The 14,075-nt window shown below is 56.7% G+C and overlaps 5 protein-coding genes across 5 annotated transcripts; 3 read left to right on the forward strand and 2 right to left on the reverse strand.

Annotated features, from left to right (window-relative positions):
- Positions 1-50: 50 nt before the first annotated feature.
- TRAVEDRAFT_66220 (uncharacterized protein) lies at positions 51-3,514 on the forward strand (the record flags this gene model as incomplete). The annotated part of the gene is made up of 12 exons (XM_008043430.1): positions 51-119; positions 176-345; positions 396-689; positions 739-1,026; positions 1,075-1,185; positions 1,244-1,682; positions 1,735-2,250; positions 2,320-2,609; positions 2,681-2,882; positions 2,987-3,148; positions 3,231-3,297; positions 3,358-3,514. Exons 2-12 carry the CDS (start codon positions 193-195, stop codon positions 3,512-3,514), a joined length of 2,679 nt encoding a protein of 892 aa, XP_008041621.1. The 5' UTR covers positions 51-119; positions 176-192.
- Positions 3,515-3,730: 216 nt separating this feature from the next.
- On the reverse strand, positions 3,731-6,130 carry TRAVEDRAFT_129214 (uncharacterized protein; the record flags this gene model as incomplete). The annotated part of the gene is made up of 8 exons (XM_008043431.1): positions 3,731-4,177; positions 4,242-4,399; positions 4,536-4,619; positions 4,680-4,946; positions 5,004-5,371; positions 5,429-5,588; positions 5,640-5,747; positions 5,878-6,130. The coding sequence occupies 8 exons, from the start codon at positions 6,128-6,130 to the stop codon at positions 3,731-3,733; spliced, it is 1,845 nt and encodes a 614-aa protein (XP_008041622.1).
- Positions 6,131-6,729: 599 nt separating this feature from the next.
- TRAVEDRAFT_152734 (uncharacterized protein) lies at positions 6,730-8,079 on the forward strand. Its single transcript, XM_008043432.1, has 6 exons — positions 6,730-6,861; positions 6,973-7,050; positions 7,103-7,140; positions 7,414-7,498; positions 7,554-7,837; positions 7,909-8,079. Exons 1-6 carry the CDS (start codon positions 6,808-6,810, stop codon positions 7,955-7,957), a joined length of 588 nt encoding a protein of 195 aa, XP_008041623.1. The 5' UTR covers positions 6,730-6,807; the 3' UTR covers positions 7,958-8,079.
- A 995-nt stretch (positions 8,080-9,074) lies between these two features.
- TRAVEDRAFT_30690 (uncharacterized protein) lies at positions 9,075-10,115 on the reverse strand. Its single transcript, XM_008042809.1, has 4 exons — positions 9,800-10,115; positions 9,548-9,744; positions 9,406-9,491; positions 9,075-9,354 (listed from the first exon to the last, which is right to left on the reverse strand). The coding sequence occupies exons 1-4, from the start codon at positions 10,077-10,079 to the stop codon at positions 9,201-9,203; spliced, it is 717 nt and encodes a 238-aa protein (XP_008041000.1). The 5' UTR covers positions 10,080-10,115; the 3' UTR covers positions 9,075-9,200.
- A 1,362-nt stretch (positions 10,116-11,477) lies between these two features.
- Positions 11,478-13,547, forward strand: TRAVEDRAFT_73756 (alpha/beta-hydrolase). Its single transcript, XM_008043433.1, has 10 exons — positions 11,478-11,528; positions 11,581-11,617; positions 11,686-11,757; positions 11,816-11,997; positions 12,306-12,433; positions 12,490-12,524; positions 12,578-12,648; positions 12,703-12,768; positions 12,827-13,175; positions 13,242-13,547. The coding sequence occupies exons 1-10, from the start codon at positions 11,490-11,492 to the stop codon at positions 13,325-13,327; spliced, it is 1,065 nt and encodes a 354-aa protein (XP_008041624.1). The 5' UTR covers positions 11,478-11,489; the 3' UTR covers positions 13,328-13,547.
- The last annotated feature ends 528 nt before the right edge of the window (positions 13,548-14,075 follow it).

Below are 14,075 nucleotides of genomic sequence, written 5' to 3' on the forward strand. Positions count from 1 at the left end.
AAGTAACAAGCTACGCTGTTTCCCAGCGATCTGATAGCAAGACACGCGTTGGAATTCTCTCGAATGGCCCCCGAGAGCGTTATAAGAGCCAGAGCGATGGCAGGACCATCCTCATCCCAGTATACCCCGCTCTTCTTTCCGTTACTTGCAGCTAATCCAGTCGATCATCCTTTAGCTTTTCTTGCTCGTACTATGGAGTTAAACCCGTCGCCTTCGTCATCCCAGAGTCCGCCGCCACCTCCTGCGGCACAGACATGCCCGCAGTGCAGCGGTAACCTCGGAGCGCTGCAGCTGTGCGGCGGACTAGGCTCCGACATACACAACTATAACCGCTGGTTCCAGAAGGTATGTCATTACACTAATGTTTGGACGCTCTCTGATATGTCCGAGCATAGTGTTCCAATTGTCCGCGCCTGGTGTTCTACGGGCCCCGCACGCCTCTCGAGGACATCCCCGAAGACGTACAGGTCCGGTTCACGGTGAACCAGTCGCTTCGCAGCGCTGTCTCTACAAACCCTCAAGATATTCTGACCTGCACAGGCACCAATTGCGCTACCAGAGGTACAAGCCAGCGCCGCCGGGTGAACAAGGCCTGCGCACGCCACCCGCCCCTCTGTGCTACGTGCTGTCGCTCTACCACTCCTCTGGTCAGGTGCAAGGCTCACAGGTTATCGGCTCTAGAGACTACGGTATGGTTTTCTTTTCTGCTTACGAGCGAGTCTCATTATTGTGTATAAGTCCTGGGAAGCACAGTCCACGGCTGCCATGCCCTCGGGCGGCGGCAGTGTATTGACGGTTCCGCCATCTGCTGCGCCCTCTACTGCCCTGCCTGCCACACCCTCCACTACTCAGACCGCTGCTACTCAGTCTGCCAATCTGTCCACGATGTTGTCCGTTACATCGTCCGCTATGTCGTCCGCTACGCCCTTCACCGTGTCTGAGTCCTCGATGTCGTCCACCACGTCGGCCGCCACATTGTCTGCCACGTCGTCCATTGCCTCGTCTGCAGCAACGACTTCCACATCGGTCAGTGTACGCTCATACGCTCGTCCGCTGTCTGAGGACTATGCGAAGCCCTGGGTGGCCGCGCATCAGAAGAAGGCTGAGCGTGCCGCACTTGTCGACGAGGGCCGCGAGTTGCACACCAAAATGGCTAACATCGTGAAGGTCACGATGTGGGTCACGGTGCGCTATTCCTATGCTCTCAGTTCATCCGGAACACTGACATTGTGCATTGCATCAGCCATCAAGGACAATCACTGCGCCCTTGCGTCCACAAAGGCTGCAGGTATCCACACCCCAGGCCGATATCTTAGTCGTCACAGACCAGGCATGCCTGAAGACGCTCCTGCCAACAAATACGCAGCACATCGCAGTGTACAACGCTCTTGAGCGCGAGTGGTTCATCCAGCCGCTTGATCTTCCTATCGCACTTCCGACGGGTTCTGTTGGATCCCGGCGCGTCCTTATCCGCCATGCTGCTCTCCTCGATGACGACTGTGCTGAGCTTGCTGAAGAGCTAACCGCGGTCACAACTGGTGGTCCCCTCAAACGACGCTCGGTCTCCGTTCCGGCGACTCCTACCAAGGTCCGCAAGTTTTCCTCTACGGCGTCACCCCACGGTCACCCCCTTCCTGCCCTCATGTCCACTCAGGTCATAGAGACAGATCATGCCCCTGCACGTACGTCTCAGCACCCAATATCTCATAGTATATCTCACATGATCCTACACAGTATCAACGGAGACTGCGTCCCCCCAGTTGATCCCTACCACTTCGACGACGACCCTTGCTGTCACCGCTGCAATGATCTCATCTGCCCCTGCTGAGACGACCCCCGTTGCTACCACGACAACAACAACAACAGCCCCGGCCGCAACCGCGGTAGCGACTGCTGCCGCCACACCTGTACTTCAATGCGCTTCGAGCAGTGCTTCTGGCGAACAGCGTCCCATGAAACCTATCCCATTCCCTCCACGCTACGCTTGTGATATGCATGCAGGCATGTCTTCTCTTGTAGACGACACTTGCACACTCGCAGACCACAACAAGGACCCTCAGCAGTACTTCAATATCGCTTTCCCGGGTTGCAAGTACGTACGAGCTACGTTCTATGAACACCGCCGGTACTACTGCAACGCTCGCGCCGATGGTACTCTCGCGCGTGCGGTCTCAGCTGGTCGCACTCCAGACGGCCTGTGGACTACCCTGTCGAGGCAATACAGAACCAGCGGCAAAGGCTTGCGTACAGGTAAATATTCATGTTCGACGGCCACGGAGTCCTGGGGCCTGCTAATAATATTTCTGCCCTTCGCGTCAGGATCTGCCCGGCAGACAGTAGTCCTGGACGAGTCCCCTGCTCAGGCTGCGGACAATGCTCTCACGTCCTCAGGCTATGGTGCGTCAGGAGTGAGTTCGCACCCAGGAGCATCAGCGCAGAATCCCCCACGCAAGGCACCGTTGACGTATATCTCCCATAATGTCCGCTTAGAGTGGTTCGATGGTGTGGGTACGATGTTCGGCTCACGTTGGTCTCCGAGCACGGAAAATATCGAGGTCTCGATCGCCGAACAACTGTGGTGCAAAGGCCGCAGGAAGAATTGCCATCAGGTACGTCTATCTGCTTAGCTTCAGCCTGCTCAGTCACTAACTCGGGACTTGGACGTCTACGGCGGTGGCAGATGACGATCACAGAGCCCGCTCGTTTCATGGGTGCATACCTCGCAAAGACTGTTCGTCCGGAGGTCTTTCCGGTCGACTGGGAAGAGCATTACCACAATCTAGCAAGCGTTCAGTTCCGCGAGGCTGAACGTCTCGCCCGCGCCGCCGATATCGCGGGGATGTTCGTCTACGAAGCTAGCGAGAAGTGTCCAGGGATGCGCTGTATGTTTATTCATTCCTCGTGCACACGTGTAATTTGGGGAGACTCACAGAAGTAATTGCAGGGTTCACGTTTACTCCCACTTACGCTATCGTTACGATGCCAGACAGAGCGGTCACATGGATTGCCCAGAAGCTGCTGACTGGCACTGGCAAATCCTATCCACCGGAAGAAGGCAGCTGTCAGGATAACGCTCTTTTGCTGACATTGTCTGCATTTTCACATTACACCATCAATCGCTACGACGTGTTATTCACGGCTCTCGAAGGTGAGTACAACTACTATGACCGCACGGAAGCAACTCTGACGACTTGTATTACTGACCTATTACTGCGATCACCAACTATCAGGCCTCTACGTCAAGACACCCACGGTGGACAACGATTCACTGGTATTCTACAGTTGCAAGACTAATACGTGAGCTCCGCTTGTTATTGTCACGCTGATCTCTATGCCGATGATTCTTCTTTGACTTAGTAAGTATGGAGAGGCAGGGGTATACCTTGATGATTATGGTGCTCGCGTCATCAACGACTTCGCGAGGAAGCACTCTTGCAACGCTATATGTCATTCATTGAACTTAGCTCCCATTCCTATCGACCTCGACATACCCCCGTCGCTCTTTGATGACTAGTTAGCTTTCCTAGACTCGGATACTCGCCCTATCACTCGCAGCACACTATTATACCCACATATTTACTTACAAAATTGCCTAATCTCCTTTACCTTCTGGACTCATTCTATACCGTCACTCATCTCACACACCATACTCGAGTACTAGCTGAGACCGTCCCACAATCATCCATTACTTTAATAACCCTGCATGTAATCAAACGACTTATAGACGCTATCAGCGAGTGCTACATCCTGAAAACAAGACTTCAATGGGTATTCTCCAAGGGTGATGTCCCCGTCGCTCTAGCTGTGTCACTGTAAACCGGTTTCGACGCTTGATCATCTCGTCAAGAAAGAAGGTATACCGGGTCGCCTCCATCTCCCGCACGATTGAGAGATACCCACCAAACCACGCATTTGTCTCCTCGCAGATAGATGAGTTTACTCGCCATTTGTCGCCATCAACAAGATCCGGAAAGGCGGCGGGGTTACAGAATTGCTGGCATTCCGTGTCGGTCACCCTATGCTTTGTCTTGAAATGGAACACGTCGACGGGCAAGCCCGTTTCGGAGAAATACGTGTCCCCTGATGCGTTCAAGTGCTGGCGTAACTTGCAGTTGTTGTCGTAGATGAAGATCTCGGGCTTCGATCGAGCTGTCGGGAAGACTGCTTTCAGATGGTCCTGCGCGCAGCATCTGCGATGTGAGCATTGTATACTAATAGACCCAATCAGGAACCGGACGTACCTTGACAGCGCTGACTGCTTCAGACCCAAAGAACGTCGCTCGCGAAAGGATCACGCCGCACGGGCGCTCAACCAACTGTTCGTTGTGCGTACGTCTTCGTCCAAAGCGGGCCTTTAGGGTAGTCGTTGTGCCTTCTGCTTTGCTGTCACATGCAGGTGCTGCTGAAGCGCTGCCCATTGGTGCTGGATCAGGAACAGGGACCACTGCGGCGCTGACCTTACAATAGTGTTAGCCTGTGACGAAACCTCGGGATAATGTGCCGGTGTATAAACATGAGACTCACAAATTCCGTACAGGTGTCATCATTTCCAAGCCGTTGCTTGATAATGAGAACTTCGTCGTCGGCGTCGCCATCCTGTCCCGCTGTGTGGAGGTCCACTGTCGAAGTAGCAGAGTCTCGGAAAACGGAGTCCGACGGTACACTGACACCGCTCGCACGGAGGCGTGCTCGCAGCTGGTGGATTGCGCGAGAGCCATCCTTGCGGTAGGCATCTTCGAGCGCGCGGTGTTCGGATAGGCCACATGTCTGGAATCCGACAGCTGCGGGCTTTCCGCAGGAGAGTACGGCACATAGGTGAGCGAAGAGGGGCGCATGAATGGGACAGTAGATATCTCGCTTTGTAGCGAGATTGATCTTGCAGTCATGGACAGCGCAGCATGGACGTCCCATAGACAGGCCATCTCCGACTGCGTACTGAATCTTCACTGTGGCATAGCAGTGTTAGATTTTGTGAACGACATGACATTGGATAGTAAACGTACCGAAGGACCCGTCGGATGCTTCCTTGACTATGAAACATAGGTCGCAAGCATGTGTCCACTCCTCCTGCCCGATTCCTTCCATGGCGTTGTTTCGTTCAGCGAGTGCGGTAGCCAGCCGGTCTTTCTGCGTCGGAAAATCATGAGGTAGCTCGAGATGTGACCCATGTTCAGCCTTGTCTAGAAGGAGCGAATACAGGAGAAACCCGTTCATAGCGATATCACTGTTCATGTCGAGTGCGTACGGCCACCCTATCTCGCTCAGGTGACTTCTGGTGGTTCTTCCGTATGCTTGGATATTATTCTGGACCGACGCGTCGCAACGTGCGAGTGATGCGTTGTAAATGCGTGCACAATTACCAGCAGATAACCTAGCATACATGGATATACTACGCAAGACGTTCTGCTGATTAAATGAAGAGACGTACCATCCGAAGACCATGCCATTTCCAAAGAGCTCCAATACAGCAGCTTCCACGAAGAAATGGGTAGCAACTTGAATGACGGTAGGGGGAGGGCCACCATAGTAGGTGCGCAGCGAGTTCGCCTTGTCCACTGTGTAGTTGTGGTGATAGCGTCGGTGACACACTAGAGACATCAATGAACAACCAACTCGAACGAAAGGATGCAAGTACTTACCATGACAGTAAAGGGATGTTGTGAAGATGGGGAGTGCACCCTCCCGCAAAGTGAACAGCGTAGCACGGTAGGTTATCGGCTCTGTGAGGGTCATGATGTCCTTCTCCACTCGATAGTTTGAGCACTGGGGGCGAAGGCAAACCCGAGTAGGAGGGAACAAATCTCGGTAACCTGAGGGCTATGAGTACAACGCACATGCACCTGCGAGCCGCTAGAAGCCGCTGGTAGAACCACTCACCGATCGTGCGTGATAATCCATGCGCATGAAAGATAGCTACCTCCTCCTCTGTGGCCTGGACTTCGCCCTCGCTCCAGATCGCGTCCATGAAGGCATACCAGTACCAGGAAATTTCAGTGAGACTCTTGCGAAGAGAGGCCGCCAGGAACTCTTGAATATGCGTGGGCAGCTGTACCGCTGGTCGTGTGCGGTCACGCTGATAGATTTCGATGTTGGGCTTCACAAGTTTTCCCAATCGAATGAAACTGAGCATGTCCGTGATTGAAATGTCGCCTAGATGAGGAGTACTAGAAGCTAAGGATACGATTTTCTGAAGAAGCATAGTGTGTCGAACGTGGAGGTACGAGGACAAGGGCGAGCGCACCCAGTAGGCGCTCAAAGAAGCGTACAGGATATAGATAGATTAGGTATATTCTGTAGGATATGCGCCCAAAACCGGTTCCTATGCGTGCCCAGTATAACTCACAACTTGTCTGTATGTTTCTACGGTCGCTGCTGTAGTCATTGTGAGAGAATAATTCAGTCAGTAGCACACTAACTGCGAGAGGTCGCGGAAAGGCGCCTGATCCAAACGGGGAATCTAATCTATGATAACACTACATCTGTCATCTAATCACATCTGTTTGTCCTTGCGTGTGTCTGCTGGAATCTGCCGGAGTCCGGCGGAGGATTATCTCCCAGTGGGTCAGATGTTCTCGAAAGCAAGGAGGCAGGGTGGCGGGCGTCTCTGCACCTCTCGGCTACTTATCCGGGAATTTCTGACATAATTTATCGGTGTAAGGCCACCGTCCGGGCGTCTATTCTCTATACTCCGTCCCGATCGACACGGCTGCTTCACCCGATCTTGTCTCTCTACGCTCACCTCCGTCTGTCAATCCAACTCCTGCTTGTGCTCGTGCTTGCATTCCGACGCCATGGGAGAGGTTGTGAATGTACTCGTTGCTGTCGCGGTGGTTGTGCTGGTCGTGCGCTGGGCTACCTCCGGTACGCGCTTGATTCCACCTCTAATTGTGGCTGGTCTGACGAGAACACGCTCTATCTCCTGTGCTCCTATTTACGACCGCGGTCTCGTCTGGATATGCGGCACTATCTTAAGGGGGCAAGGACAGCTCCGGTGCACCCTCGCCGTCTACCGTACTGGGCTTTAGGCCGAAGAATGTCACCCCAGAAATGGTGCGTTCACTCCGGCACCGACCCTTTGTGTTCACGCTTGACGAGAGTACAGGTTGAGGCGGTACATGGCATGTTCCCGGATATACCAAGGTAAGCACACTCTACAGTCCGCCACCAACTCGTCGGCGTTGTGGGCACTTCGCGAACCACGAGGCATGCCCGGAGCGACCGGGGGAAGATGCTCCTCCTGATGATGCTGCCCAGTGACGCGCTCCGCCATTCCAGGTATCGAGACACCCTTACATAGACTTTGTTTGGTACTGGTAGTACGATAGGCTCTACGAAGATGTCCCCGCCCTACCAAGGATACTACCCTGCCATCCGTAATCCCCTGAGTTCCGCGTGACTGACTATGCACATCAGCGACAACATACGCTACGACCTCCTACGAACCGGTAGCGCCCAGCTGACTTCCAACAAGATTCTCGAGCGCGGTTTCCTCCCTGCGGTCAGCACACCACCTGTTATATCCTATGCGCCGACTGACACTTTGCTCATCGCAGCCTCCGCCTGCATACTACACGCTCTACCCACGCGCCGCCGAGCCTGCTGCACCCGGACGACCAGCCACCGCAACAAACAACGCGAACGCCGCCGCCAGCTCCTCAAAATCCAAGAAGAACGAAAACCTGCTGACCCGGTATCACCTCGAGGGGCGCACCAGCAGCACCTCCATTGGCGAGGCTCCCGAAGACCTCGGCGGCAAAGCCGTTTGGGAGGAGAGCGCGGAGAAGCGCGAGGCGAGCCTGCGCGAACGCAAGGCACGCATGATCCTCGCCGCGAGAGAGTGCGTAATCCCGCGCGCTGTTCCCCGTTCCCCGTGTGACGGCTTGGCTGACCGTATGTATTTCTGTGCAGGCGGCTGCTCGCGCAGCAGGCGAAGGAGAAGGAGGCAGGCCCCGCGTAGGCGCTGCCAGTCGCGAGTACAAGTGTCATAATATCTCATCATGGACTGTAGGGGAGGCCGGAACACGTCTTGATGCTTTTTCACGTTTGTCAATGTAAGCCCTTCGAATACCTAATGCGCCCAACCCCACTCTGCCGCTCGATCTCGATCTCCGAGTTCCTTCTTCGCGTACCGCAACGTGGAGTCGCGAATTTCCCTACTCGTCCGGATCGTCGTCGCGCCGCCGGGGCTTCTGCACGTCCACGTCCATGTCTATCGAGCCTGGTGCCCGATAGTCTCAAGCACACAACTCCCGCGCGACTCGCGAAGACGCGGCGTGGAAACCCGCCCCGACGCATCTTCCTGTGCGGAGTCGGAGCTCGAGGACGACTTCGCGATCTGAGAAGGGGCCACTGGCGGAAGAGACGCGGGCGCCTGGAGGCTCCGAGCGCCCGAATAGGCAGGTCTTGTGGATCGACGCAGGGGGACGTGAGATTTCCAATTTTGCGTGGGGATGCGCCTCGGTCGTACTTGCGAGAGGACATCATGGTACCAAGTCGTATTCTGAGCACCGAACGACTTCCTGCGGACGATCAGTACAGGCGCGCTATCATGCACAGGCATCCGCTTCCATTGATCACCATTATACTGGCCTTGTGGTGAGGCTCGGGCTCAGTCGAGCCACACGTTGACAGGCGTAATCAAAACAAGTGAAGCACACCATCCGCAACTGACTGGGTCAGACAGTCATGCAGGGAAGACACGGATGTATACGCCTAAGCCCGCGTATCTTCTCGGTACCGCTTAACCGCCTCGCGCGGAATGGTCACATCGGACGTGAAATGTTGTGACTACACGAAAGACCACCCATCGGCGAATACTTAGGACCGGCTCACAAGTATCACGCAGGGAAGTGGTTTTAGGAATGCGCATTCCGTGTATTATAAAAAGTTCCAGTCATCAGTCAACACAAGACAGGCATACTAGGGACGGGTCACAGTCGATCACAGTCCTCCGAAACCGATATCCAGGCTAGCACAGACAACAAGAAACAAATCACGGAAACCATGAAGAACAACTGGCGCGCGCATTCTAGTGTTCGGCCGCGCCGCACAGGCATTCGCTTCTATTAGGGTATGGCGCGCTCGCGCGGGGGTATAGCCGCCGCGCGCTGCGACCTGCAGGGACGGTACAGCGAGCTGGTAAGCGACGAGTGCTAGACTAGCGTATGGGGTAACTACGGACCTGCCCAGAGCTCAGGCGTTTAGAGGCCGAGGAGGGAGATGATGGTCGCGATGTTGAGGTTGAGGACGACGGGGATGAGGCTGCCGATGAGGGGCAGGAGCGCGGCGACGAGACCGGCGAGGAGGCCCTCAACGAGAGTGAGGACGACGGCGAGCAGGGTGCCGACGAGCGTACTGGAGCTTGCGTTAGCGTCTCCCGCAAGCGATATAAAGAAAAGGACTCACAGGAGCTCAGCAACCAAAGTGGTAACGGCAGGAGCAACGTCACCGCTGACGACGGCAAGGACCGCAGCGACCGCCTCACCGACAAGCTATTGAAGTCCAATCAATATTCCGCCCCGCTAATGATGTTTAGCGCATCACTTACAGTCAGGACAGCGGCGAGGATGGTGGCGAGCGACGCAGCGGTGACCGCGGCGGTACCCTCAACATCCGCGAGAAGAGTGGCGACGGGCAGACCCGAAAGAGCCTTCAAGCTGTTCGTGGTGGTGGTGAGGATGGCCTTGATCTGGTTGACGGGCTCAGTGAGCGCCTCAACGGTGGCGTTCTGGGCAGTCGCGAACTCTGGAAAACGCAGTTAGCATCATATGCAAGATAGATCAGCAAATGGCGAACTTACTGAGCTGCTGGGTGAACGGCGCGAGCTGGGCCTGCGCGTTTGTCAGGATCACAGCAACGCTGGCGGTGGCATCGGCGCGGGGAAGGAGGTCGGTGACGGTGTTAACAACACCGCCGACGGGGAGGCTGTCGACGACGCCGTCAACGGGGAGAGCCCCAGTGAGGCCGTCGATGGGAAGGCTGCCAACGAGGGGCAGGTCGCGGGCCGCAAGGGGGAGCGCGGAGGTGAAGGCGCTGAGCGCGACGGTAGCGAAGACAGTGATGGTGCTGAAGGAGAACATGTTTGCTGTTTGGTAACGAGTGTGAGGGAAGCGGGGGAGCTGTGCGAGCGACTGAAGGGGTGGGAGGAGGAGAGGGTAGTAGAGTAGGCTGACTGGATGTCAATGCTGAACCAGGCTCGAACGCACCTCCCTTTATACCCGTCCGGACATACCGTCTGGCCATGAGGTGCTGGGCGCGCTGGGGCCCTTCGCGTTCGTGACGAAATCCCAGAGTTCCGGTGCCGCCCCGTCGTCAGCGCATCCGCGCCAGCGAGCGGAATAGAACGCGAAGTGTTTCAGTGCAACTTTCACGCTGCCGAGAGAAGCGTACTAGGCTCGAGCCGAAGGCAGCTCGATCACACCTCGCTCCACAGCACAACAAGGCGCGTTCCGAAAGTGTGGCAAGATCGCAGGTGGCCGGTGGACATCGTTCTTCGCAAATTCCATCCGTCATCGGGAGCTGTTCCCATCACGGGTAGTTTGACACGGTTCACGAAGGTGGTCGTGGGTCAGGTGAGGATGACGAGAGGATCCGTCACGAACGCGCACGCCGGTGGTGCGCTCGCAAGATGTGTTTGCCAAGGTGTTCCGTAGGCGCAGCCCGCGTAGGATACGCGAGAACACTTAGCGCGCCGCATGATGCATGACGTCCTCCGTGCAGGGAAGGGGAGCGGAGCGGGAGAGCCTAAGTCGTTAATTGACGGTGGGCGGTTGTTACGCGCCCCAGAAACGGGGAGCCCCAGGATCTTCCGGTTTAGCGAACCAATCAGGAGCGGGGATGTGCACAGCGCCCGCAAAGATTGATGAGTGGGGAACGCGCCGATGCGGTTGAAGATGCGCTCAAGAGGCGGAATTAGAAGCGTACATCGCGCGCGGAGGTTGGCGGAGGCCAGCAGGTGTTCTCGGCTTCTTTCAACAGCCCCAGAGACATTTCTATTGGTAATTGCACGATGGCGTAATAGGCGACCGGCGGGATGAGAACATTACGAGCGAATGGCGCTGGGCCAGGGATTTTCCACGCCATCCTGCATGAATTTGACACGATAAGGGTGAATGTGCTTCGTCTGGGGAGGACGCACATCGGACGGGGTTCAAACATTTTTAATATGCCCGTCACCGGTCTCAGGCTTGTGCAGATAGCGCCACGGTGCAATAGGAATGCACAAGGGCTATCGTGTGTGATGCAGAGATCGACTGTAGGTTAAAGGACAGAGCGAGGTTCGCCAGTGCAGGGGGACATCGCGGCGAGCATGCGAGAGGAGACTGAAGGCGTTGAATAAACTCAAGATTTGGCTTTAAGGTTCAGTTCCCACGGCGGATCGGGCGCTCGCGATTGAGGGTGTTGCACAACACGTGCAAACAGTCTCGTACGCGACGCCACCGGTGCCCGCTGCGCGACTCGAGACTCAGACCGAGACCGCTCCTGCAACGATGTCTGGCCTCTTTCCGAGCCTCGAGAACTTTGCGAAAGTGAGCGGCGATAGCTGGTGTGAGACCGACACATTGCTCATTCAGGAGCTAGGGAACAGTCGCGACAGCCGCGGGACTCTCCACCGTCGGTGAGTTCACTGCGTTCGCCACATGCGGTCCCGACATGTGTCGTTAATACATCCACCGGGGCCCGCAGGCGTTGGCCTTCTGTTCTTCGGCCAAAATTACCTGATCTACCCCTCCGCGTTCCCGCCCGGCTCTCGCACTGGTACGCACCCTTTCCCGACCCGCTGGGACCGATGACGCCCTCAACACTCTCGGAGCAGAGGTCCCGACCCCGGCGGATTTCGACCTACCATATCTAGACCTCCCCCTCGTCACTGAAGACAAGGTCACGCTACGATGCTACCTCATGATGCAGCGCAAGACGCTGCCCATACATGGCGCTATGCGAGTGGAGACGGATGACAGCGAGACAGACGAAGAGGCGAGTGTTCTCTCTTTGTCTGTTCGCCTCGCAGATGCACATCATCCCTCCGTACTGCCCGGACCTCGCTGCATCTGCCATACGCAATGCATGACCTAAGTGGCTGGACAGGCTTTACACTTCCTGCGCGGCATGAGCCAAACTCGGAGGGGTATCTGCCAGTGTCAGACGGTACCGCTTCTTGCGCGCCTCGTTTTGCTGGGTGAACTATATGACTGCATCACCTTCAATGATTCAATGGACAGTTCGGTGTTTGTCCAGAGTAGGACTCATGCGCATCCCCATTCTTAACTCTGGCAACGTTCCTTACTGACGTCAAGGGCTTATAGTTTGCGTCAAGACGGCCTACCGTCCTCATGTTTCATGGGAACGGAGGAAACCTTGGTCACCGTATACCCCTTGCGAAGGTGTTCTATGTCAAGATGCGCTGTAATGTCCTGATGCTGTCCTACCGAGGGTAAATATGTCCGGAGCTTCTGGTGTGATAACCTCTCACCCTTTTGCTGCTCCAAGGTACGGCCTCTCAGAGGGCAGTCCTTCAGAGAAAGGTACGTGTCCGGGCTTACATTGCTCCTCAAACACGCGTGCTCACTGTCCCCAGGAATTCGCATAGATGCGCAAACCGCGCTCGACCACGTCCTGGCCCACCCCTCTCTGTCCAAAACCCCCATTGTAAGCCCATACACATGAGCGCGCGATTGGCTCCCTCCTGACGCGTCATCCTAGATACTCTATGGCCAGTCCATCGGCGGAGCCGTCGCTATCGACCTTGTCAGCCGCAACCCGCATGCTGTACGTCACCCGGACGTAGTCGCTGCGCCCCTTGGAGTCGCTCACTTTACGCTGACAGATACGCGCACTCGTGCTCGAGAACACGTTCCTCTCCCTGCCCCGCCTCGTCCCCTCTGCCCTCCCGGTCCTGGGCCCGTTCGCATTCCTCTGCCACCAAAAATGGGACTCGGCCTCAAAGATCCCGCTCATACCCGCCGAAACCCCGATGCTCCTGCTGAGCGGCTCGCAGGACGAGGTTGTCCCGAGCGAGCACATGCACGAGCTGTGGAAGCTCATCGAGCAGCGCGTGCCTGGCGCACGGCACAAGACCGAGCCCCACGGCGAGCTCGCAGACGCCAAGGACGAGAGCGTCGAGCTCCCCGCCGGGGGGTACTCGCGCTTCGTCGACTTCCCCAGAGGCACGCACAGTACGTCCGACACGCTCATGATGACCGACCCGATGCGCGCGCTAACGTTCTATCTGACACGCACAGACGACACCTGTGTCCAACAGGGCTACTGGCAGACGGTCGCTGACTTCATCGCGCGCGTCGAGGCGCAGGTTCCCGCGGCCCCTTAGCGCGTTCTCCCTCGGACGCCCGGCTGACAGGTTTTGGCGGGCATACTTCGGGCTGGGAACCGGAACCAGCTGCACTGGGGGACGCGCTTCTCCGGGGGGCAGAGCCCGTTGGGTCACCACCTTCTCAGCCGCGCGCCTTATGTGTCCCTGGCCCGTGCATCCTTTCCTTTCCCTGTACTTTTAGCTTTGATACCACTGCATATCGAGCGCCGGATTTCTGTTCATCAGGCCCACGGCCGCACACGGTTCGATGGCACCTGCGGATGCTCTACAGCTGTCGCTGTCCGGTTCGTGCTTATCACCTATTGCAGCTTCCGTGCGCGCGCCCGCGGCAGGCCTCGGCAGGACGTGCTGCTGTGTCGTGGGAGCCCGCCCCGAAGGACGACGTCGACGTCGACATCTGCGGCTGCTGAGATGCGGGTGCGTGCTTCGACGACGCAGCGATCGGTAATGGAAGCACGTAAGTTTCTGAGTGGATGCGGGTGCAGAGCACGCTTCATCTTCACCGCCATCCACCCAGTTCATCCGCGGCTCTAGTGCGCTCGCAAACCCACGTCCGCAGCAGTTGTGGGCGGGCCCGGTACGGTGGATCGACGCGGAGCCCCGTTGTGCACGGCCACGCGGGTGCCGCTCCGATACGACCATGTTCGAACGCAACCACGAATTCAGCGCATGCCGCCGGCAACAAGGCGACAAGCGCTTTCTCCGGGCACGCTTCACGGTGCGCCCCCACTCATCCCATGCCCTG

The sequence above is a fragment of the Trametes versicolor genome (assembly GCF_000271585.1).
Source record: "Trametes versicolor FP-101664 SS1 unplaced genomic scaffold TRAVEscaffold_9, whole genome shotgun sequence".
Taxonomy (NCBI): domain Eukaryota; kingdom Fungi; phylum Basidiomycota; class Agaricomycetes; order Polyporales; family Polyporaceae; genus Trametes; species Trametes versicolor.